Source organism: Schistocerca piceifrons, chromosome 2, assembly GCF_021461385.2.
Source record: "Schistocerca piceifrons isolate TAMUIC-IGC-003096 chromosome 2, iqSchPice1.1, whole genome shotgun sequence".
NCBI classification, from domain to species: domain Eukaryota; kingdom Metazoa; phylum Arthropoda; class Insecta; order Orthoptera; family Acrididae; genus Schistocerca; species Schistocerca piceifrons.
Genome location: NC_060139.1, coordinates 803,084,235 through 803,100,872, shown reverse-complemented (window position 1 = coordinate 803,100,872; position 16,638 = coordinate 803,084,235). Strand labels below are relative to the sequence as shown.

The 16,638-nt window shown below is 40.4% G+C and overlaps 1 protein-coding gene and 1 non-coding gene across 2 annotated transcripts in view; one reads left to right on the top strand and one right to left on the bottom strand.

The window, feature by feature from the left end:
* The first annotated feature begins 8,961 nt into the window (after positions 1–8,961).
* The window catches only part of LOC124776829 (probable rRNA-processing protein EBP2 homolog), a 39,687-nt gene continuing 32,010 nt past the window's right edge, over positions 8,962–16,638 (top strand). Inside the window, exons 1-3 of the mRNA XM_047251988.1 lie at positions 8,962–9,158; positions 9,245–9,331; positions 9,462–9,569. Coding sequence (XP_047107944.1) covers positions 9,108–9,158; positions 9,245–9,331; positions 9,462–9,569 — 246 coding nt within the window. The 5' untranslated portion in view covers positions 8,962–9,107. The remainder of the gene's footprint in view (positions 9,159–9,244; positions 9,332–9,461; positions 9,570–16,638) is intronic.
* Trnat-ugu lies at positions 12,500–12,574 on the bottom strand. The gene has a single exon. It is a non-coding gene; the product is annotated as a tRNA-Thr (tRNA).

Below are 16,638 nucleotides of genomic sequence, written 5' to 3'. Positions count from 1 at the left end.
TTGTATGACAAGTTATTGGTATTGATACGAGATAAAACAGAAGCGCAAAATACGTTAATGAGAGAAGCAATCGCATTCGACAAGAGATTAGGAGTAACTTCGAGATGTCTGGCAACACAATGGTCATGCTAATGCTCGAAGTTTAGTTCTGTAATATCAGCAAGCACAATTGGTACATTTCTATGGAAAACTGTGACAAAATTACACCTGCCTTGCAAGGACCTATTCAGGCAATTAACGTAAGGCTTTTTCTTACGATTTGTGGTAATTTGGTGAAGCTGACATGAATTTCGCAGACCTCTTACTAGTCATTGCAGATATATGACATATTTTTCGAAATGGAAGCTTTCTTCAAAAATACTATGCTACACAACAATCTATACCATATATAAAATTAATGAAATGAGTAGTGTCATAGAGAAACCTCCGTTGACCATCCTAAAGTGGCCTAAGCAATGCTTACCCTATTGTGTTAAAACACTCCTTAGAAACTGAATCTGAGGTTTGATTTACACAACGGCAGACTAAAAAATATAAACAGTGTACACCAGGGGCGGGCAAACATTGCACGTGGCTCATGAGCACACAGCGCTGCACGTGTGCTGCTCAAGTGCAATCGTCAAACGGGACAGTGCTGACAGCCTGCAAGTTGCGGCAGTGTAGTACCAGGCTAAGCTGCGGACGTTGAAGTGAAGCGACAACTACGTAGTGAATGTTGTATTTCAATAACCGGAAAATGCAGAGTGAATCAAGGAAATGGAGAATTGGAGATTTGCTATCTTTTAAAAAGGAATGGGAGAATCATGTTTTTCTCTGTGGAAAGACGTGAAAATTGGAAACATAATATGTGACAGTATTCTCTCTGGTGAGTGGAAGTTTAATATTGAACGCTATTAGAATAAATTTCAGTATGTTGCCGTTCTTAGTGCAATAAAAGAGGAATTTCTCAAGCGATTTGGGAATATATCTTACTTATCCCAAGGTTTTGAATAGTTCTCGAGAGAATCTGGTTCAAAAATGGTTCAAATGGCTCTGAGCACTATGGGACTTAACATCTCTGGGCATCAGTCCCCTAGAACTTAGAACTACTTAAACCTAACTAACCTAAGGACATCACACACATCCACGCCCGAGGCAAGATTCGAACCTGCGACAGTAGCAGTCGCGCGGTTCGGGACTGAGCGCCTGAACCGCTAGACCACCGCGGCCGGCAGAGAATCTGGTTTCTGTAGATGATATTCATCTCAGTTTGCAAATGGAATTAATAGGTCTACAGTGTAATTCTCGTCTGAGAGACAAGTTCCTTTCCGCAAGACATGTAATAGATTTTTATCACGACTTTCCACAGCAAGAGTTTCCTTGTCTCTATCGTGAAGCCATGAAGATAGTCAATGTTGGGCTCGACATACTTTTGTGAGAGATTTTTTTCTGTTATGAAAATTAATAAGTCTCGGTTAAGAGCAAACATCGGTAATGAAAATTTACGTAACTGTTTGCGTTTGTCTGTATGTAGAAATTTTGTTCCACACATTAAACGTATTGTACACTCCACCCGTGATAATTAAATAAAACGTACCGTAGGTAATAGGTACTCTTTCAAACCATGATTACTTTCAAGCACTCCTACTAACCTTATTCCTTCATTTAATAAAGCAGGCCAGGAAACAAAACGCATTACAGAGGAGAAAGTGGAGAGACGGTATGGTGGGGAGGGGTGAGAAGCGGGTGGCCAGCTTGCCACTGTGTGCACGTGGAACACCTGTTAACTGCACACGTGCATGTGCACGGCCCATGTGCAGAATTCCTGCCCGCCCCTGGTGTGCACTACTGCTGTGTGTCTGGTTCCCGTATCTCTGTCAACTTCTGAATGGAAATATTATCAAACTGTCAATAAATGACTTCACACATTCACTATCTATTGACAGTAATGAGAAAATTTTAAGGTCCATCAGCAGCATTCATCAATATTTCTAGTGTTGACAATAAGTGAATACACGCCCTAAGATGGCCAGTATATTGACAGTTTGCAATATTATTTAACACATAGGAGCCTCTTCAGAATTAAATAAACTGTATATTATAAGGTCATACCAATATGCCATAGCCTTCTAGACACATAAGCACTTAAGTTCTGGTAGTCAGAGCCTTCTAGACGACACCTATTTATACGACCCATATCTAAATGCCAAAAAAAAGTCACAAAAGGCAGAATACGTCACATATTCATTTAAAATGACAGAAGGACACGGTACCCGTGTAGACATTACGTTCACACTAAATTTATGAACAACCTGAAAACTAAAATGTGCATAAACCAAACATTTTTGTAATGAGAGCAAAATATTCTTTTCTGTTGTTGCTGTTGTGGTCTTCAGTCCTGAGACTGGTTTGACGCAGCTCTCCATGCTACTCTATCCTGTGCAAGCTTCTTCATCCCCCAGTACTTACTGCAAACAACAACCTTCTGAATCTGCTTAGTGTATTCATCTCTTGGGCTCCCTCTACGATTTTTACCCTCCACGCTGCCCTCCTATACTAAATTGGTGATCCCTTGATGCCTCAGAGCAAATCCTACCAATCGATCCCTCCTTCTAGTCAAGTTGTGCCACAAATTTCTCTTCTCCCCAATTCTAGTCAGTACCTCCTCATTAGTCATGTGATCTACCCATCTAATCTTCAGCATTCTTCTGTAGCACCACATTTCGAAAATTTCTGTTCTCTTCTTGTCCAAACTATTTATTGTCCATGTTTCACTTCCATACATGGCTACACTCCATACAAATACTTTCAGAAACGACTTCCTGACACTTAAATCAATACTCGATGTTAACAAATTTCTCTTCTTCAGAAACGCTTTCCTTGCCAGTCTGCATTTTATATCCTCTCTACTTCGACCATCATCAGTTATTTTGTTAACAAATTTCTCTTCTTCAGAAACGCTTTCCTTGCCAGTCTGCATTTTATATCCTCTCTACTTCGACCATCATCAGTTATTTTGCTCCCCAAATAGCAAATCTCCTTTACTACTTTAAGTGTCTCATTTTCTAATCTAATTCCCTCAGCATCACCCGACTTAATTAGACTACATTCCATTATCCTCGTTTTGCTTTTGTTGATGTTCATCTTATATCCTCCTTTCAAGACACTGTCCATTCCGTTCAACTGCTCTTCCAAGTCCTTTGCTGTCTCTGACAGAATTACAATGTCATCAGTGAACCTCAAAATTTTTATTTCTTCTCCATGGATTTTAATGCCTACTACGAACTTTTCTTTTGTTTCCTTTACTGCTTGCTCAATATACAGATTGAATAGCATCGGGGAGAGGCTACAACCCTGTCTCACTCCCATCCCAACCACTGTTTCCCTTTCATGTCCCTTGACTCTTATAACTGCCATCTGCTTTCTATACAAATTGTAAATAGCCTTTTTCTCCCTGCATTTTACCCCTGCCACCTTTAGAATTTGAAAGAGAGTATTTCAGTCAACATGTCAAAAGCTTTCCCTAAGTCTACAAATGCTAGAAACATAGGTTTGCCTTTCCTTAATGTTTCTTCTAAGATAAATCGTAGGGTCAGTATTGACTCATGTGTTCCAACATTTCTGTGGAATCCAAAATGATCTTCCCCGAGGTCGGCTTCTACCACTTTTTTCCATTCATCCGTAAAGAATTCGATTTAGTATTTTGCAGCTGTGACTTATGAAACTGATAGTTCGGTAATTTTCACATCTGTCAACACCTGAAACTTCCTGGTAGAACTATCACTCGTGCTTCGGTAGCTCAGATGGTAGAGCGCTTGCCCGCGAAAGGCAAAGGTCCCGAGTTCGCGTCTTGGTCGGGCACAGTGTTTTAATCTGCCAGGAAGTTTCATACCAGCGCATACTCCGCTGCAGAGTGAAAATCTCGCTCTGGAAGCATCCCCCAGGCTGTGGCTGAGCCATGTCTCCGCAGTATCCTTCCTTTCTGGAGTGCTAGTTCTGCAAGGTTTGCAGGAGAGCTTCTGTAAAGTTTGGAAGGTAGGAGACGAGATACTGGCAGAAGTAAAACTGTGAGGACCGGGCGTGAGTCGTGCTTCGGTAGCTCAGATGGTAGAGCACTTGCCCGCAAAAGGCAAAGGTCCCGAGTTCGAGTGTCGGTCGGGCACATAGTTTTAATCTGCCAGGAAGTTTCATATCAGCGCACACTCCACTGCAGAGTGAAAATCTCATTCTGGAAACATCCCCCAGGCTGTGGCTAAGCCATGTCTCCACAGTATCCTTTCTTTCAGGAGTGCTGAACAGCTCATGCATCGAAGCTGCTTACAAGAATAATATACAGAACAATGGGAAAGAAAACTGAGAATGCGCTAGGTGACGATCAGTTTGGATTTAGGAAAAGTAAAGGGACGAGAGAGGCATTTCTGAGGTTACGGCTAATAATGGAAGCAAGGCTAAAGAAAAATCAAGACACTTTCATAGGATTAGTCAACCTGGAAAAAGCGTTCGACAATATAAAATGGTGCAAGCTGTTCGAGATTCTGAAAAAAGTAGAGTTAGCTATAGGGAGAGACAGGTCGTATACAATACATACAACAACCAAGAGGGAATTATAAGAGTGGACGATCAAGAACGAAGTGCTCTTATTAAGAAGGGTGTAAGACAAGGCTGTAGCCTTTCGCCCCTACTCTTCAATCTGTACATCGAGGAAGCAATGATGGAAATAAAAGAAAGGTTCAGGAGTGGAATCAAAATACAAGGTGAAAGGATATCAATGATACGATTCGCTGATGACATTGCTATCCTGAGTGAAAGTGAAGAAGAATTAAATGCTTTCTGAACGGAATGAACAGTCTAATGAGCACACAGTATGGTTTGAGAGCAAATCGGAGAAAGACGAAGGTAATGAGAAGTAGTAGAAATGAGAACAGCGATAAACTTAACATCAGGATTGATGGTCACGAAGTCAATGAAGTTAAGGAATTCTGCTACCTAGGCAGTAGAGTAAAATAACCAATGACGGACGGAGCAAGGAGGACATCAAAAGCAGACTCGCTATGGCAAAAAAGACATTTCTGGCCAAGAGAAGTCTACTAATATCAAATACCGGCCTTAATTTAAGGAAGAAATTTCTGAGGATGTACGTCTGTAGTACAGCATTGTATGGTAGTGAAACATGGACTGTGGGAAAACCGGAACAGAAGAGAATCGAAGCATTTGAGATGTGATGCTATAGACGAATGTTGAAACTTAGGTGGACTGATAAGGTAAGGAATGAGGAGGTTCTACGCAGAATCGGAGAGGAAATGAATATGTGGAAAACACTGATAAGGAGAAGGGACAGGATGATAGGACATCTGCTAAGACATGAGGGAATGACTTGCATGGTACTAGAGGGAGCTGTAGAGGGCAAAAACTGTAGAGGAAGACAGAGATTGGAATACGTCAAGCAAATAATTGAGGACGTAGGTTGCAAGTGCTACTCTGAGATGAAAAGGTTAAAACAGGAAAGGGATTCGTGGCGGGCCACATCAAACCAGTCAGTAGACTGATGACCAAAAGCAAAAAGTTCTGCAAGGTTCGCAGGAGAGCTTCTGCAAAGTTTGGAAGGTAGGAGACAAGATACTGGCAGAAGTAAAGCTGTGAGGACCGGTAGCTCAGATGGTAGAGCACTTGCCCGCGAAAGGCAAAGGTCCCGAGTTCGAGTCTCGGTCGGGCACACAGTTTTAATCTGCCAGGAAGTTTCATATCAGTGCATACTCCATTGCAGAGTGAAAATCTCATTCTGGAAACATCCCCCAGGCTGTGGCTAAGCCATGTCTCCGCAGTATCCTTTCTTTCAGGAGTGCTAGTTCTGCAAGGTTCGCAGGAGAGCATCTGTAAAGTTTGGAAGGTAGGAGACGAGATACTGGCAGAAGTAAAGCTGTGAGGACCGGGCGTGAGTCGTGCTTCGGTAGCTCAGTTTGTAGAGCGCTTGCCCGTGAAAGGCAAAGGTCCCGAGTTCGAGTCTCGGTCGGGCCCACAGTTTTAATCTGCCAGGAAGTTTCATAACAGCGCACACTCCGCTGCAGAGTGAAAATCTCATTCTGTCAACACCTGCTTTCTTTGGGATTGGAATTATTATATTCTTCTTGAAGTCTGAGGGTATTTCGCCTGTCTCATACATCTTGCTCACCAGGCAGTAGAGTTTTGTCAGGACTGGCTCTCCCAAGCCCGTCAGTAGGTCTGATGGAATGTTGTCTATTACCGGGGCCTTGTTTCAACTCAGGTCTTTCAGTGCTCTGTCAAACTCTTCACGCAGTATCGTATCTCCCATTTCATCTTCATCTACATCCTCTTCCATTTCCATAATATTGTCCTCAAGTACATCGCCCTTGTATAGACCCTCTACATGCTCCTTCCATCTTTCTGCTTTCCCTTCTTTGCTTAGAGCTGGGTTTCCATCTGAGCTCTTGATATTCATACAAGTGGTTCTCCTTTCCCCAAAGGTCTCTTTAATTTTCCTGTAGGTAGTATCTATCTTACCCATAGTGAGATAAGCCTCTACATCCTTACATTTGTCCTCTAGCCATCCCTGCTTAGCCATTTTGCTCTTCCTGTCGATATCATTTTTGAGACGTTTGTTTTCCTTTTTGCCTGCTTCATTTACTGCATTTTTATATTTTCTCCTTTCATCAATTAAATTCAATATTTCTTCTGTTACCCAAGGATTTCTACTAGCCCTCGTCTTTTTACCTATTTGATCTTCTTTTGTGTTCACTATTTCATCCCTCAAAGCTACCCATTCTTCTTCTACTGTATTTCTTTCCCCTCTTCCTGTCAATTGTTCCCTTATGCTCTCCCTGAAACTCTGTACAACCTCTGGTTTAGTCAGTTTATCCAGGTCCCATCTCCTTAAATTCCGACCTTTTTGCAGTTTCTTCAGCTTTAATCTACGCTTCATGACCAATAGATTGTGGTCAGAGTGCACATCTGCCCCTGGAAATGTCTTACAACTTAAAACCTGGTTCCTAAATCTCTTTCTTACCATTATATAATCTATCTGAAACATTTTAGTACCTCCAGGGTTCTTCCATGTATACAACCTTCTTTCATGATTCTTGAACCAAGTGTTAGCTATGATTAAGTTGTGCTCTGTGAAAACTTCTTCCAGGCGGATTCCTCTTTCATTTCTGAGCCCTAATTCATATTCACCTACTATGTTTCCTTCTCTTCCTTTTCCTAGTGTCGAATTCCAGTCGCCCATAACTATTAAATTTTCGTCTCCCTTCACTATTTGAATAATTTCTTTTATCTCATCATACTTTTCATCACTTTCTTCATCATCTGCAGAGCTAGTTGGCATATAAACTTGTACTACTGTAGTAGGCATGGGCTTCGTGTCTATCTTGGCCACAATAATGTGTTCACTATGCTGTTTGCAGTAGCTTACCCACACTCCTATTTTATATTCATTATTAAATCCACTCCTGCATTACCCCTATTTGATTTTGTATTTAGTCATATTTATACACCTTTCTAAAGCATTTGATGTCATCAATCACAAGATCTTGAATGGATAAAATCATATCTCCGAAATAGAAAGCAAGTAGCAGAGCTTGCTATCCAAGAGGGGAACAAGATAAAGTCCTACTGCTCAGAAAAGCAGAGCATTAACTACAGTGTACCACAAGGCTCCATTCTAAGACCAATGCTGTTTCTACTCTTTGTAAATGACTTAAAAGCGATGAGTCCACACCATAATTACATAAAATTCACAGATGACTCAGATGTGGTAATAAAAGGAAGAACCAGAGAACAACTACTGCATGGTGATTAAAAAGTGTACCACACAATTTACAGTCTAGTTTTCTGGAAACAATTTGGTAGTAAACGCAGAAAAAACAGGTACGGTGCACTTACACACAGTGAAAAGTAAATATCCACTAACACTAGACATAGATTTTTTTGCCAGAACCCTTGAAAATGTAAGCTCCACAAAATTTCTTGGAATATGGATCCAAGAATATCCAAGACCTGCCCAACATCCAAAATACATTACAAATAAATTGAATATCATTTGTCAATACTATCAAAACGCTTTCTGATTGCACATTGAAAGAGACACTAGAAATTAATACTTCGCCCAGTCAGAAACCTTACTGCGATACGGCATAAACTTTTGCGGAAATGCGTCTACCAGCAAAAGTTGTTTGATATGCTAAAATAGAATTGTAAGAGCCATAGAAAATACTGTCTATATATCTTACAAGTAGTAATATTAGTTAGGAAAATCTTAGAAAATAGGAACAATCTTGTATCAAGTAACCAGAGTATCCATCCGTATAGCACAAGGAAAAAGCAGGAAATACATGTTCAGCACGCATACACAACACTAAAACAGAATGACCACTGCAATAGGAATCAGACTATACAATAAGGTACCTAATGCCATTAAAACAATAAATGACCCTTCAAAATTTAAAACTCCTGTCGATAGATATTGATTGCAAAAGCGTCGTTGTAGTGTAGATGAATATCTTGAAACACAAAAGTCTGTTGCTAAATGTTGAAATAAGAATGATTGAAATGTTCATCAAAATTGTATGTAGAAAAAGAAAGCTGAATTTTCAGCTGTGAGAATATTAAGCCTAAATTAGTGTACATATTCTTGTATAATTTAAAATATTGTGTTATAAATCACAATGACTTGTCCAATATCATACTGTATAACAACAAATGATTAAAAGGACCAATGAAAAGTGAAGTGAAACTACACAGTCGAAACCTTCTTCCCGGGAAACCTTCACGTGACGTGACGGTATGTGTGTGATGCCGCCATTTGAAATGCATTTTGGAATGTTTTGACATGACGTGACGTCCAGTGTGAATTGGTATAATCCCTTCCCTAACGTCGTTGGTGAGACCCCATGTCTGTTGCAGCGAGACCACATGAGATCCATGTCTAGACAAAAAAGGATAATAAAACAAGTTGGCGGCCCTGCTGTGGTGGTATCAGAGATGTTACCAAGCAATGTTTGTATTCGCATATGGCACATGGTTGATTTGATTGCTTGTGTCTCGTAGTTTGTGGAGTATATCTGTGTTTTAGAGATGTGTATGAATTGTGTACGGAGATAATCCTTGTGTGCATCATGTTTGATATCGAGTCAGACGCTGAAATAGACTACGACTCTGATTCTCAGGTGTGGTGTAAAGAATATCGATTATTACGTCTGTTATCAAGCTAGTGCCTTAGTCTGTTTTATAGTTTTTGTTCATTTAATTTCAGCTTCAGGAAGCCTTCGAGAAGGGCGTGTTGAAGCCTGGCCTGAATGCTGTAGCAGAGGTAGAAAAGAAAACTTTTAAAAATAATGTGGTGAGTATTTTTTCTTAGCCATTTACATTTCTTCAAAGCCAAAGTATTGCCGACGTACATTCGTGGTACTTTTTGTATTTTCATAATGGCATTGTTGTCAGTATCATTTTTTCCTCTTCCTTTTTTTCAGGCAGATCTTAAAAAGTGCTTGTCAGGATTTCGATTGGGTCTTCCATGGATTGAACGGCTTGACCTTGTTACTGGTCATGCCCCCCTCGCACCAGAGTTAGCAGCGAAGGTAATTTTGTTTGACAACAAATTGTTTCATTGGCTGCTTTAAATCTTTCTTCCGGTTCTGTTTTGTCCATGACATCAAAGGTTTTGTGTGGGCTGTAGTAGTAGGATGTAGCCCGTATTAATTTTGCCCTCTTGATGAAGAGATGAGCCTGAAGTGAGTTCTTTGTAAAATTATAATGAACTGTAATTAATTTAGTGTAACCAATTCAGTGATTAGTAATAATGTTTGGCTGGTGCTGCTGTGTATTTTCTGTCTGACATTCACTAAAACATTAGAGAGATCTTGCATTTATTATTTAGTCTTTTCAATAACTGTCTCAGCACAACCAGTAAACATCAGAAGTAGACATACCGGTTAACTGATATCTGATGGTATACCTACATGTGCAGGGTTACCAATTGTTCACTAGCTAGGGAGTTGCTCTTAATGTTGCCTGACAGTAAAAACATTATATCAGTATTGACTTTAGTTCTGATATATATAGCGATTTGTGGAATGTGATCAGCTGGTTGGAATCTCTCTTTTTACAAGAAGTTTTAAAGTTTGCATGTTTTTTCACTAAATGTTAGCTCCCCATTTGTTCATTGTTTGACCGTTAGTCTTGTGTGGAATAGGCGTACTTTCTTTGTCTTGTATATATTTGGTGCCCTGCAGCTTGTAAAATGTGTAAATATGCCTTCTTATTAATTAACTGTTTGACAAAATGTGCTGTGTGGTAGTATTTTGTTACACTGGACTAGTTTTGGACATTGTCCGTCATCAGCAGTATCTTATTGGTAATGTTCTCTTTGTGTATTTCAGTGACTATATTTTGTACTCTATTTATCTATACATATGTGATGAGCATTTAAGGAATTTTTTAAATGAAATACATGGATTTGTTGTTGGTAGTAACTGTTCATGCAATGTAATCATATTATTATATGAACATTACGATATATTATCACTCAAACATACTACTGAACATTGCATGTAAGATACCTCTGATCTGAAAATACAGCTCTTGTCAAACAATTACTTAATAAGATGACATATTTAGATAGGCCATAGTGTTTTGTATAATGTGTCATCTGCAACTAATAGTAGGCCTAATTTTACTTCCACACACTCTGTGATATAACTTACATGTGAACTAAAAGTACTTCAATGCAGTTGAGATCTTTTGTTAAATTTTGTTATAATTATATTTAAATATCAGTTTAGAAATTCTCATTTTGCACCCATCTCTCAGTAAGTGTGTAGCCTGTGTCTGAGTAAGTATGTCACTAAGTGTTGTCGACCTGCATTTCTTCTTCTTCTTCTTCTACATCTACTTAAGTGTATCTGTCTATGACAGGTTTCAACTAGAGGCTTTTCATTGTGTCCTGTTGTGAGCATCTTCCTTCAACTGTCATCCATCAACCAGTTAACTTTCTACCTTTTCCTTTTATCCCTTCAACTTTTCTCTCTGATTCTTCGTTCTAGACAATTCCTAAGCAGTACCAGTATATGTCCCAGCCTTGCTCTTTTTTCTGTTTATGATGACTTCCAATAATTTTTGTATTTCTCCTATTTACTTCATTACTTCATGATTCTTAAGCCTGCCAGTCCACTTTACCACACTCTTCTCCATAACCACATTTGAAAACTTTCTAAGTATCTTTCTTCTTTCTTTTTAAATGTGCATGATTCACTGCTGTATAACGCAACCTTTCAGACATGAATTTAGCAAACCTTTTCTCAGTTAAATTGGAATTCTAGATAGTAGTAACTACTGCAACTTTCACCTTTCCAAATGCTGTCTTTCCCATAGATATCCTCCTTACTTTTTCTGTACAGCTTCCTTTCCATGCCACTAAACTTCCCAGATACAGATAGATTTTACTTGTTCTGTCTTTTTTTTCCGTCTATGAATGTGTTAATTGAAGCTTCCTTCTTGCTTATTCTCATCACCTTTGTTTTTTCCCTTTTACGCCTTCATTCCATACGCCTTGCCTCTTCTTACAATACTCTCAATCATCTGGAGCTCCTCTTCTGAATCTGCCAGCACCACTTGATCATCCACATATTTTATAGTTGTTATCATTTCTCCCCCAGTTACACTGTATCTTGCAGCCTCATGTGCCTGACCTATCAGATCCCCTCTGTGTATTTTGAACAGCTTTGGTGACTGTGAGCATCTTTGCTGTTCCCTCCTTCCAGTGTTGATCTCTTCAGTCTCTTTGTTCCATACTCTTACTGTTACTTTTGTATACATCTCCCTAATTAAACTTTTATCTCTCCAGCCTATGCACAACTTTTAAAATTCTCAGTATTATATTCCAGTTGTAAGCCTTCTCCCACTCAATAAAACAAATATACACCTCTTTGTTCATTTCTCGTGTTCTTTCTCCAATAATTCTCAGACAATATATAGGGTCATTCCACGTCAAAACACGCAATAATTCAATGATTTGTAACCTCTACTTAAGATTTTCACAAAACTTTGCACATTGGCTTATACTTAGAACATATGAACTTCTGCAAAATCTTTTTGGTCTCAGACTACAACTTTATTTTATGTCTAATTTTAAATGCAGTGATATATTGATAACTGGGCTCTGCAAGAATGTCAGCGCAAAATGGTACATACCTACATAAATGCCCATAACTGAGGTGTTTATGAAGCTTTTGATTTTGAATTTCTTTTTAAGTTAAGAGAAGCACATACGTAACAGACATGTAATTGTTTAAGCAATAAAGTTACAAAGAAAATTAAAAAATAATATAATATCTGTCAATTTTCAATTTCAGAAAATTGTGAGGATATAGTAAATATACGAAGACAGTAACTTGTTCTCGAAAGAACAGTTAGTGTTGATGACCGTGCAGCTTTTCCCTGGAGTAAATGATGACTAACTGACAACCTCAGGTGTTGTTGAAATACCTCGATGTGGACAGCTGAAAATGTGTGCCCCGACCGGGACTCGAACCCGGGATCTCCTGCTTACATGGCAGATGCTCTATCCATCTGAGCCACCGAAGACACAGATGAATAGCGCGACTGCAGGGACTTATCCCTTGCACGCTTCCCGTGAGACTCACATTCCCAACTGTCCACAATTGTACGTATGTATTGTACCTTATAGAGATTTGCCCATCCACTCATTACTCGCGCACGCTTTGGCAATTCCCGTAAGAGTTCGGGCAACCTGTGCGTATTCGCACAGACGAAGGTCAATGGCTGGTTAGCCTTTTTAACTATATACACGCAGACAGTAACTTGTTCTCGAAAGAACAGTTACTGTTGATGACCGTGCAGCTTTTCCCTGGAGTAAATGATGATTAACTGACCAGCCATACTTTCCACTATGATGGAAAAGGGTCATTTTAAGCAAGTCCATCGACTCACTGCCTCAGGTGCAAGGGTATCAAATTAGCCTATTTAAGTATAACTCATTGTAGTCAGGCAAGTTGACTTTAAATGTGAAAATTTATTTCCTTTCATTTGACTAATTCAGTAAGTATTTAAAAACTATACTATATATGATTTATGTGTTCAGCCAATCCCTGCTCACAGTGATTAAAAAGTGTTCTTCGACAGCAGAAACCTGTATAGGCATGAAAACAACGCAACAATTGGTGACATTCACTGTTGAGAATAACTGGCTTCCAACAGTTCGTCTATTTGGCCTCAGTTGCTTTTTGTCTTTCTGAGAGACAGGTAATACCTGTTTGTCGTGCGGCCTTATCATGCCACTTGTATAAAGTATGTTTTAAGTGACTTAGTGCTCAATTAATTGCAGTTTACCATGTGAATTCGCGCACTATCAAAAAATTACAAAAACATCTCTTCATTTGACAACTTATGCCAAAGTAAAAATTACAAAAAATAGAAGAGCTGAGTGAAGACAAATGAGATTTAATATTGCTGCAATCCAATATAAGCTTTTCGCAAGACCAAGAAAGTGCTACTATTTGTGGACACTATAGATACTGTAACTTAAAAGTTTTTGAAATTAATCAAAGAACGTGTGATACTTTCAAAACACACAAACAGTTAAAAAATCTTTGAGATCAGTTTGCTTGTCTTTGTGTAAAACATTAAGTACTAAAAGAATGTATACAAAACCAGGCTAAAATCTTTGCACAACATGTAAGATTTGTGAACAGAAAACTGACATCAGTGATACAAATGAAAGTGATGCAGATGACCTGAGATGACGTTTCACGAATCAGTACTAAAAGATCAGGAGGCAAATAAAACTTTACATGATTTGTGGAGCTACAACTTCACTCCATTCCAAATAATAGCTAGGCTTCATATGGCAAAAGGAGGCTAGAAAAAGTGAACCATGTTTTGGAAAGAAAGGTTTGCAGTATTGAAGATTCTGAATGTAGAGAAGAAAAATTTGATGGTGAAATTGTTAAGAAAGACAAAGATTTTGATGCCATGGTATTGTTAATGAAAGAAAATGTGGCTAGTTTGACTACCTGAAAAAATCCAAATTTTAACTTTGCATCCACCCTCTTCGAAAAAAGAAAACATAATGTCATAATTTAATGTTAGTGAATATGTGGTTCGACAAGCAAGGAAACGGAAAACAGAAATGAGTATTTTATCAATTCGTAAACCAAAAAGGGAGAGAGTTATTGCTAATGAAGTTTTAAAGATCTGTACCAAAATGATGAATATATTTGAATGTTACCAGGAGCAAAAGACACAGTTAGCATTCAGAAGAATTTGTATATGCAAAAAAGACTCGCCCTTTGCAACTTAAGAGAACTGTACTCTTGTTTTAAATGGGATAATTCAAACATTAACATTGGTCTTTCTAAATTTCGTAATTGGTAAAGCAGTCTGCAACTGTTGGTGAATACATAGACTTGGTAACAAGATTACAGGCACTTAAACCACACTCATTTATATCCTAGTGTCAGTCAAAATCATTGAAAAAATTGAAAGAAAATCTAACCCCAGAAAAAACAATTCTGGCAAAGGACTTGGCTGAAAACTAAAACTACAGTTTTGTAATTCAGAATGAAATTCAGAGTTACCACTGGCCAAGCAGCAGCTGTACAATCCATCCTGTGTATGTTTAGCTGTAAATGAAGAAAGTAAATTGGTAATACTGAACCACTGCTTTATAAGTGGTGATATGGAACATGGTGTAGAATTTGTATATGCTGTCCATAAATAAATGGTTAAGTGGCTGGCAGAACAATACCCACAAGTGAAGAAAGTGCATTAGTCCCTGATGGATATGCTGCTCAGCTTAAGAATAGAAAAAGCTTTAAAAAATTTTGTGAGTGCAAAAACGATTTTTCTATTGATGCTGGGCATTCCCTTTTTGCCACTAGCCATGACAAATCTGTGTGAGATAGTTTGGGAGGAACTGTAGAGAGAGTGTTGCCACAAGTTCTGGAATCAGGAAATACTGTGAAACTTCAAGTGTGCCAGGGAAATCAGCAAAATATTAGGGTGATTTGAAAAAAAAAAAAAAAAACTCTGGAAAAAAAATCTTGTTTATGTCTCTGTAGATGAAATGGATTGTTTACTGAGATGTCATGCATCATCGTTGGCTGGGTGCTGCTGAGAATGTGTGCTGCTTCCGTACTCTCTCATTCTTACTGCTTCTCTCCTTCCTACCACTGCCCTCAGCTTTCAGTCAGTGCTACCACCACTTCTTGCTATTAGCCTAGCAGCTGCCGAGATGCAGGGACCCCCCTGCGGGTCCGGGGTTAGAATAGGCCCGAGGTATTCCTGCCTGTCGTAAGAGGCGACTAAAAGGAGTTTCAACCGTACCGGCCTTCCATGTGATGGTCCCCGTTGGGGTTTGACCTCCATTTTTCAAAATTCTACAGAAGTACAAGCCTTTTGGGGACGGATGCCTTACGTGGTGTACCACTGGTCCTCAGTGCACTAAAACCTTGGCACTCAGCATTGTACCGGCGTTGTAACCGTACCCACTATTCCTCAAATTGGGCCTCAATGCCTGATGGGTTGTACAAGTTACGCCCATAGTGCGTCTCCATCTGCACCTACGATCATGATGGACTTTCCATGGCACCAGAAATCCAGCACGGTAGCCATCCCGTTGTGGTGGGGTCGTCATGTACCCTCTAGGTTGTAGCCCCCTGACAACACAGGGATCGTACTGCCGATACCTGAGCTGCACCCTCCCCACGTCGGCCAAGGAGTAGATGCCCGTCTCCTTAGGGCATCAGGACTCCCGGCAACGGTCATCCTGCCAGGTGGCCCTTGCTGAGGCTGGGTGGCGCCCATGGGGAGAGCCCCTGGTCGGAGTGGGTGGTATCGGAGCGGACGTTTCGCAGATGAAACGTCAACATGTATCGGGTCGCTCTGCGGCCGAGTCTTTAAAAAGAAAGGTACTGTCTCTGGTTCTGGTTCTCCTGCCCTTTCCCACTTGGCCACTCCCTGGGAGGAAGGACAGGCCCGCCGGCTTGGGGCGAAGTACTTCCCCCGCTATTTAGTCTGTTCTCGGACCGATGGGGGGACGTTCGCCACCTCCAAGCCCATGTTCTTTGTTCAGCACATTGAGGACATCTTCGGGGAAATCGAGGCTCTCAGCAAGATGCGTTCAGGGTCCGTTCTTATCAAGACCACCTCCGCCACACAGTCGGCGGCGCTCCAGGCGTGCGACCGCCTAGGGGACATCCCAGTGTCCATTGTCCCGCATCTGGCACTAAATAGGACGCAGGGGGTTATTTTTCATCGGGACCTCCTGCTGCAATCTGATGAGGAGCTCAGGGCCAACCTGGAGCGCCGAGGCGTGCATTTCGTCCGGCGAGTCCAGCGCGGCCCCAAAGACCTTCGCATCCACGCCGGGGCCTTTATCCTCGCCTTCGAGGGGGACGTTCGCGACGTGCGACCTTACATCCCGCCTCCTATGCGCTGTTTTCGGTGTTTGCGCTTTGGGCACATGTCGTCACGGTGTGAGGCTGAGCCCCTTTGTGGCGACTGTGGACGTCCTCTTCGTGAGGAAGGTACATGCACCCCACCACCTTGGTGCGTTAATTGTCCTGGCATCCACTCGCCTAGATCCTCAGACTGCCCTGCATATCAGAAGGAGAAGAAGATACAAGAACT